Raw genomic sequence first — 8,605 nt, 5'->3', positions numbered from 1 at the left:
TCACCCTGGCCTTGTAAGAGCGAGTCCCCCACTGCACCCCTTGGGCTTGTAAGAGGCAGTCACTCCCCCTGGGCCTTGTAAGAGCAAAGCTCACTCACCCTGGGCTTGTAAGAGCAGAGTCACTCCACTCCTGGGCCTTGTAAGAGTAGTCACTCACCCTGCGGCCTTGTAAGAAGCAGAGTCACTCACCCTGGGCCTGTAAGAGCGAAGTCACTCACCCTGGGCCTTGTAAGAGCATGTCACTCACCCTGGGGCTGAAGCAGTCTCGGCCTTGTAAGAGCATGAGTCACTCACCCTGAACGGGCTTGCTAGCAGATATGGCCGTAGAGCCGTCACTCACCCTGGGCTCTGTAGAGCAGGAGTCACTCACCCTGGGCCTTGTAAGAGCAGAGTCACTCACCCTGGGCCTTGTAAGAGCAGAGTCACTCACCCTGGGCCTTGTAAGAGCAGTCACTCACCCTGGGCCTTGTAAGAGCAGAGTCACTCACCCTAGGCCTTGTAAGAGCAGAGTCACTCACCCTGGGCCTTGTAAGAGCAGAGAGCGAATCGGAGCGCGTCAGTACCACACTCTGGGATCCCCTTAGGGAAGTCTTTCCTCTGGACGCCATAGGGGACAGAGAGACAGGAGTCAGGGGGCTGTATCCCAAAATGGCACCCTAGTCCCTATTCWGCACACTACTTTAGGGCTTTGGTCATGTGGAATAGGGTGCCYTTTGGGACACAGTCAGGGAGAGAGAGCACGGAGGAAGTAAATGAACATGCCCACTCAGACGGAACTACCACAAATGACTGAGAGGAGGGAGTCGAGGGACGTCGAGGGACTGACCTGCGCTTCCATGGCAACCATGCTCTCACGAGGGTCAAGGTTGCCCTCCTTCACTTTCTCTTGGAGCCTCTGGGGGGGTGAGGAGAGAGAGAACAAATGTGTGGTTTAAATTGGTAAAAAACACAAACACATTTCTTTCCACAAGGTTGTAGGGTGAGACAGGGATGCAGCTTGAGCCCCACCCTCTTCAACATACATATCAATGAARTGGCGAGGGCACCAGAACAGTCTGCAGCACCCGGTCTCACCCTACTAGAATCTGAAGTCAAATGTCTACTGTTTGCTGATGATCTGGTGCTTCTGTCCCCAACCAAGGAGGGCCTACAGCAGCACCTAGATCTTCTGCACAAATTCCATCTAGACACCGTTGCCCTAGAGCACACAAACTACACATACCTCGGCCTAAATATCAGCGCCACAGGTAACTTCCACAAAGCTGTGAACGAGCTGAGAGACAAGGCAAGAAGGGCATTCTATGCCATCAAAAGGAACATACAATTCGACATACCAATTAGAATCTGGCTWAAAATACTTGAATCAYTRATAGAYCCCATTGCCCTTTAWGGRTGTGAGGTCTGGGSTCCGCTCACCAACCAACAATTCACAAAATGGGACAAACACCAAAATTGAGATTCTGCATGCAGAATTCTGCCAAAATATCTTCAGTGTACAACGTAAAACACCAAATAATGCATGCAGAGCAGAATTAGGCCGATACCCGCTAATTATCAACATCCAGAAAAGAGCCGTTAAATTCTACAACCCCCTAAAAGGAAGCGATTCCCAAACATTCCATAACAAAGCCATCACCTACAGAGAGATGAACCTGGAGAAGAGTCCCCTAAGTAAAACTGGTCCTGGGGCTCTGTTCACAAACAGAAACAGACCCCACAGAGCCCCAGGACAACAATACAATTAGACCCAACCAAATCATGAGAAAACAAAAAGATAATTACTTGACATATTGGAAAGAATTAACAAAAAACTGAGCAAACTAGGATGCTATTTGTCCCTAAACAGAGAGTACACAGTGGCAGAATACCTGACCACTGTGACTGACCCAAACTTAAAGAAAGCTTGACTATGTACGACTACAGTGAGATAGCCTTGACTATTGAGTAAGGCCGCCGAAGCAGATCTGGCTCCTCAAGAGAAGACATGCTATGTGCTCATGCACCACAAATGAGGGGAACTGAGCTTGCACTTCCTAACTCCTCCCATGCATTGACCGATTCAGAGAGCCACATTTTTCCCTTCAGTTCCACATCCACCAAAGATATTGTGAAAACGCTAACCATTAATTTTGAGTAAACTCCCTATCTACTGCGTGATACCCAGTGTCCATCACCAGCGCAAGACGTGTGACTGTGCCACAGAAAAGGTCAATTGAAGATCAAACACCATTGTGAGATAGCGAACCCATATTATGTTATTTAGTTTCCCTTCTGTTACTTTAATAACTATTTTGCACATCTTTACAACACTTGTATTATACATATTATGACATTGATGTCTTCATTCTTTGGATGTATGTTTACTGTTCATATTTTTGTATTTTTATTTTGTTTATTATTTACTAACTTGCTTTGCTGTAAATATGTTTCCATGCCAATAAAGCCCCTTGAATTGATTGCGAGACAAATAGGGGAGAGAAGAGACAGAATAGAAAAGACATAGTGGTCGAGCGAAAGACGAGCGAATAGGAGAGGAAGACTATGGCAGAAGTGGAAGCGATGACGAGAAGCTATAGAGAGAGAGAATAGGAGAGAGAGACATAAATAGTGGGAGGAAAGAAGAGAGATGATAGGAGAGAAGACATAAAATAGTGGGAGACAGAAAGGAGAAGAGTAGGAGAGAGAAGACATAAATAGTGGAGAGAGAAAGAGGAAGATAGGAAGAGAGACAATAAATAGTGGGAGAAAGAGCAGAGAGATAGGGAGAGAACGACATAATAGTAGGAGAGGAGAGTTGGGAGTAGAGTTTTAATATGTCTTACTTTTGTAATTCTTGCTCAGTAAAATTTAGAATGGGAGAGCTCCACTACAGGGCAGATTGCCCAAGCGCTTATTCCACTGCAGCAAGACAATCCTCTACTCTCCTCACCCTTTCTCTCCCTCTCGTTGGTTTTTTACAGCCCAAGATGATCAATTCTGTGTCAGTTATTCCTTCACCACCTTATTTACTGTTCTAATAAGATTGCGTTTACTTCCTAACGCGTGCTCTCTGTCGTTCTCCGTAACCCGTCCTCCGTCGTCACTCCTAACAGTCCTCACTCCTAACACGCCTCCGTTCGTCACGCCTAAACGTCTCATCCTAACTCCCGTCGTCATCTCACCCTCGCGTCCCCTAACACGTCCTCGGCTCATCCCTAACACTCTTCCGTGTCCCCTAAGCCTCCCCTAACACGTCCTCTGTCGTCCTCCTAACACGTCCTCCTCGTCACTCTAACACGTCCTCCGCGTCCTCCTAAACACGTCCTCCGTCGTTCACTCCTTACACACGTCTCCGTCGTCACCTACACGTCCTCCGTCGTTACTCCTAACACACGTCTCCGTCGTCCTCCAAGCACGTCCTCCGTCGTCACCCTCCACACGTCTCTGTTCGTCACTCCTAACACGTCCTCTCGTCAGTCTCAGTCGTCTCACTACACGTCCTCCGTCGTCACTCCTACACGTCTCCGTCGTCACTCCTGACACGTCCTCCGTCCGTCACTCCTAACCACGTCTCTCGTGCACTCCTAAACACTCCTCCGTCGTCACTCCTAAACACGTCCTCCGTCTTACTCTCACGTCCTACCGCTCATACACATACAGACTCCTCCGTCGTTCCTCCTAACACGTCCTCCTTCGTACTCCTACCCTCTCTCCTAACACGTCCTCGTCGTCACTCCTAACACTCCTTCGTCGTCACCCCTAACACTCCTCGTACTCCTTAACGTCCTCGGTGTCCTAACACGTCGTCTTTACTCTAAACGTCCTCCGTCGTCACTCTAACACGTCCCTCCGTCTTACTCCCTAACACTTGTCGTCCTCTTCAGTCTCGCTCGACCTCCTAACACTCCTCCGTCGTCACTCCTAACACGTCCTCCGTCGCTTAACTCCTACACGTCTCTGTCTTTACCCTCCGTCTCTCTTGTAACGTCCTCTGTCGTTACTCCTAACCGTCTCTGTCTGTTACTCCTTAACCGTCCTTGTCGTTACTCCTCACACGTCCTCTGTCGTTACTCCTAAACCTCCCTGTCGTTACTCTCACGTCTCGTCTTACTCCTCTAAACACGCCCTCTGTCGTTACTCCTAAGTCCCTGTCTCTCTCGTCTCTGTACTTTCCTAACAAGGTCCTCTGTCCTCCCGGCCAGGGACAGTCTGGACTTGTGTGTACCTCAGAGAGATGCCAGAGTAACATCTAAACGGGTCGTGTGACATTTCCCAGGAATTTCTCATTCTTCCTGCATGCTTATCCCTCACCAGGGTGGAGGATCACCCTGGAGAGGAGGAGAACAGACGAGTGAGAGAGAGGAATAGAGAGATGGGGGGAACAGAGAGGGAGGTAAGAATAGGGGCTCTATTTATCTTTATCAGACACTGTTGTTGTGTACAAACCTGGTTTAATATCAGACCCCTTGTCGTTAACTATCAGACCCCATTGTCGTTAATGTCAAACCCCGTTGTCGTTAATGTCAGACCCGTTGTCGTTAATGTCAGACCCTGTTGTCGTTAGTATCAGACCCTTGTTGATTTGTGCAGTTCGTCTGGACTGGATGTTATGAGGTGTTATCTACCTGTTTGAAGGGACTCAATGTTATGAGGTGTTATCTACCTGTTTGAAGGGCAGCTGCCCAGTCAGTTCTGTGCCAAGCATCACCATCCTGGCCACCCAGAAGAAGATGAGGTCACTTCCTGTTTCCAGGATAGTGTTGGGTAGAATTGCCTCAGGTCACTTGTCTGTGGGGCATATTTGTTAGGGGACAACACGTCAAGTAGAGGAAGTGTGGGCACTATATGGGGCATATTTAGTGGTTGATGTCATGAGTCCTAGGCAATACATTGGATGCCTGAAAAAGCACTCTATTCCTATATAGTGCACTACTTTTAGACCAGAGCCCTATGGAACCCTATTCCCTACATAGTGCACTACTTTAGACCAGAATCCTATGGAACCCTATTCCCTACATAGTGCACTACTTTAGACCAGATCCCTATGGGAACAAGGTGCCATTTGGGACACAGATTTTCTTTGTTGTGAAAAGTGACCCATATGGGGGGGGGGGGGGTGCAAGTCAAGTACCTGCTGTGGCCAGCCCAACATGGCAAAGGGGAAGAGCCCTGAGGAGAACCAGGTGTCCAATACAATCAGGGTCTGACATGGAGAGAGTAAGGAAGAGAGCGTAAATGAGCCAATAGAAAACAAACAATACTCTCACAACACCACAGGGACTCTGAGTCATTGTTGTGCTACAAACAATACAATGTGTTATGTGACAGCAGATCTTATTAAGGTGAGTCACCCTGAGTCAGTGTTAATGGTGTCAGCAGTCACCACGAGTCAGTGGAATGGTGTCAGCAGTCACCCCGAGTCAGTGTAATGGTGTCAGTAGTCACCCCAAGTCAGTGGAATGGCTGTCAGTAGTCACCCTATGCAGTCAGTGGAATGGTGTCAGCAGTCACCCTGAGTCAGTGTAATGGTGTGCAGCAGTCACCCTGAGTCAGTGTAATGGTGTCAGCAGTCACCCGAGTCAGTGTAATGGGTGTCAGCAGTCACCCCGAGTCAGTGTAATGGTGTCAGCAGTCACCCCGAGTCAGTGTAATGGTGTCAGCAGTCACCCCGAGTCAGTGAATGGTGTCAGCAGTCACCCCGAGTCAGTGGAATGGTGTCAGTAGTCACCCCGAATCAGTGTAATGGTGTCAGCAGTCACCCGAGTCAGTGGAATGTGTCAGCAGTCACCCTGAGTCAGTGTAATGGTGTCAGCAGTCACCCTGAGTCAGTGTAATGGTGTCAGCAGTCACCCTGAGTCAGTGTATAGGTGTCAGTGTATGGTGTTGCAGTCACCCTAGTCTAGTGTAATGGTGTTAGCAGTCACCCTGAGTCAGTGTAATGGTGTCAGCTGTCACTCCATATTTTCCAGCAGCCCGCTCTCTGGCCTCCTCCTCACTCCGGCCCCAGACCCAGAGCTCCTGAGGGAAATAACACACACAATAAATAATGTTTGTTTACAATACAGATGTTTGTTTACAATACAGAAATATGACCGTTGATAAGTGTGACTGTGAGAGTGTGACTGTGAGAGTGTGACTGTGAGAGTGTGACTGTGAGAGTGTGACTGTGAGAGTGTGACTGACAGAGTGTGACATCCAGCTTGAAACATGCAGTGCACCTCCTGAGTGTCAGTAGAATCTGGGAGAGTCATTCGATAGGCTGGAATCTGATGACCCCACCAAAGCTGCCTGGAAATGCACCAATCACTGACGTGGAAAACACAAACAGGCATCACATTGTTAAAACCACATAAGTCATAACAAGGACTATTTTAATAAAACCAGGGGTCAAAGAGCAACAACAAAACGATGAAGATGTCAGGGCCTGGTGTCGCTCAGCACAGACGTCAGCTAGTCCAGCAGGAAGACAAACAAACGGACTTGTTGTTGCTTCTCTCACACGTCACACTATTGTTCAGTTCAGTTTGGAATATAAATTCAGTTTGGAATATAAATCTGGCTGACATCCTAGTTGGAAGGTTTTTTGGGCGGGAACCTGTGATATTTAGAAAAGTAATACTTTCTCCACTCTACTGACCTGATGTTGGACAGCCAGCTACTCCATGTTTTGGTGTAGAAGTGAGGAACGATCTCTAACTGTCCCTCATCTACTGCCTGAGGGAGAGGAGAGAGAGACACAGAGAGAGGGAGAGAGACAGACAGAGAGGGAGAGAGAGAGAGACAGAGAGAGGAGGAGAGAAAGAGGAGAGAGAGAGAAAGAGGGTGGAGAGAGAGAGGAAGAGAGAGAGAAAGAGAAGAGGGGGAGAGAGAGAGAAACAGTGCCATGCATTACATACTCTTCATTGACATGTGCAAATGATCAATAGACCCTCTCACCCACACAGACCCTCTCACCCACACAGACCCTCTCACCTACACAGACCCTCTCACCTACACAGACCCTCTCACCCACACAGACCCTCTCACCCACACAGACCCTCTCACCTACACAGACCCTCTCACCTACACAGGGCAGTGGTTAAAAGCAGTGCACTATGTAGGGAATAGGGTGCCACTTAAGCAGACATGCTGAGGTGACCTACAGCAAATGCTACAACACAAAGAGATAGTCAAATCACCTGTATGGCTCTCTGGGCCATCTCTCCACAACGCACAAACCACTGCTTCTTCAACAGAGGTTCGATGACATCCCCAGAGCGACTGACACACAGGACGGGGAAAGAGGACAAGAGAAATATTTAGCAGAATAACACAAAATAGCTTTACCATAGCAACTGGGTGTGGCCTTTATGGTGAGCTCAGTAGGATGGTAAACAAGATGCTGACGATCCTGACGTGTTACCCTGACGTGTTACCCTGACGTGTTACCTGTTCTGTTACTCAGTTCATTTTGGGTAACTGATGTGATTTCTATGTGAAATTGCAGGAGATGGGCGTTCTTGATGAACAGCAGGTAACCTACATCTAACCCATATCTCATCTAACCCATATCTCATCTAACCCCTTAAACCATATCTCATGTAACCATATACTAATTGACTCATATCTCTCTACCCATATCTCATCTGTACACATATTACATTACTGACTAAACAAAACAGGTTTCTGGGATAACTGACGAGAAATGATTCCTTTGGCAGCAATTCTGAGTGTGGTGATTCATTCACTTTCCTCTGTGGAAAAAAACTATCGTCTGTATTTCACTTGTAAACATATTGTCTTTCACTGCAAAAGAATCACGTTTTAATTTATCCATAATCTGGATTTGGATTTATGAGGGCCTACATTATGTGATTCGAACACCATTTCTTGTCTCAAGAGAGGGGAACAGACATGTAAATGTCTCCTCTACTGCAGACAGGTAAGACATGTATAGATTAGAGACAGTGAATCTCTACCTGCAGACAGGTAGAAACATGTATAGATGTAGACACAGTGAATCTCTACTGAGACAGGTAAAAGCATGTATAGAGTAGAGACAGAAGTGAAATCTCTACCTGCAGACAGGTAAGACTGTATACGATGTAGACACAGTGATTCTCGACTGCAGACAGGTAAGACATGTATGATGTAGACACAGTGAATCTTAACCTGCAGGACAGGTCAGAATGATAAGATGTAGACAGTGATCTTACTGAGACAGGTAGAAGACATGTATAGATGTAGACGTGACTCTACCTGCAGAAGGTAAAGACATGTATGTAAGACACAGTGAATCTCTACCTGCAGACAGGTAAGACATGTATAGATGTAGACACAGTGAATTCTTTAACTGCAGACAGGTAAAGACATGTATAGGATGTAGAGACAGTGAATCTCTCCTGCAGACAGGTAAGACATGTATACGATGTAGACAGTGAAATCTTACCTGCAGACAGGTAAAGACATGTTATGATGTGAGCAGTGAATCTCTTCCTGCAGACAGGTAAAGACATGTATAGATGTAGACACAGTGAATCTCTACCTGCAGACAGGTAAAGACATGTAAGATGTAGACACAGTAAATTTCTACCTGCAGACGGTAAAATGGCATGATCCTTCTCCTCTGAAAAGCATACTTCTCTGT

General features: G+C 47.2%; 1 protein-coding gene and 1 long non-coding RNA gene across 2 annotated transcripts in view; one reads left to right on the top strand and one right to left on the bottom strand.

The window, feature by feature from the left end:
• LOC139023992 (uncharacterized) overlaps nucleotides 1-439 on the top strand; it is a 737-nt gene extending 298 nt beyond the window's left edge. The window contains exon 2 of the long non-coding RNA XR_011475230.1: nucleotides 330-439. This is a non-coding gene — a long non-coding RNA (uncharacterized lncRNA). The remainder of the gene's footprint in view (nucleotides 1-329) is intronic.
• Nucleotides 1-8,605, bottom strand: part of vars2 (valyl-tRNA synthetase 2, mitochondrial) — a 32,617-nt gene that overhangs the window by 9,491 nt on the left and 14,521 nt on the right. The window contains 11 exon segments of the mRNA XM_070438315.1: nucleotides 519-597; nucleotides 827-922; nucleotides 4,628-4,740; nucleotides 4,743-4,767; nucleotides 5,111-5,173; nucleotides 5,175-5,182; nucleotides 5,904-5,997; nucleotides 6,198-6,285; nucleotides 6,617-6,693; nucleotides 7,158-7,239; nucleotides 8,408-8,435. Of these exon segments, the coding sequence (XP_070294416.1) occupies nucleotides 519-597; nucleotides 827-922; nucleotides 4,628-4,740; nucleotides 4,743-4,767; nucleotides 5,111-5,173; nucleotides 5,175-5,182; nucleotides 5,904-5,997; nucleotides 6,198-6,285; nucleotides 6,617-6,693; nucleotides 7,158-7,239; nucleotides 8,408-8,435 (753 nt within the window).

Source organism: Salvelinus sp. IW2-2015, unplaced genomic scaffold, assembly GCF_002910315.2.
Source record: "Salvelinus sp. IW2-2015 unplaced genomic scaffold, ASM291031v2 Un_scaffold762, whole genome shotgun sequence".
Lineage (NCBI taxonomy): Eukaryota > Metazoa > Chordata > Actinopteri > Salmoniformes > Salmonidae > Salvelinus > Salvelinus sp. IW2-2015.
The sequence above is the reverse complement of the archived record's forward strand: the minus strand, read 5'-3'. Positions and strand labels throughout refer to the sequence as shown.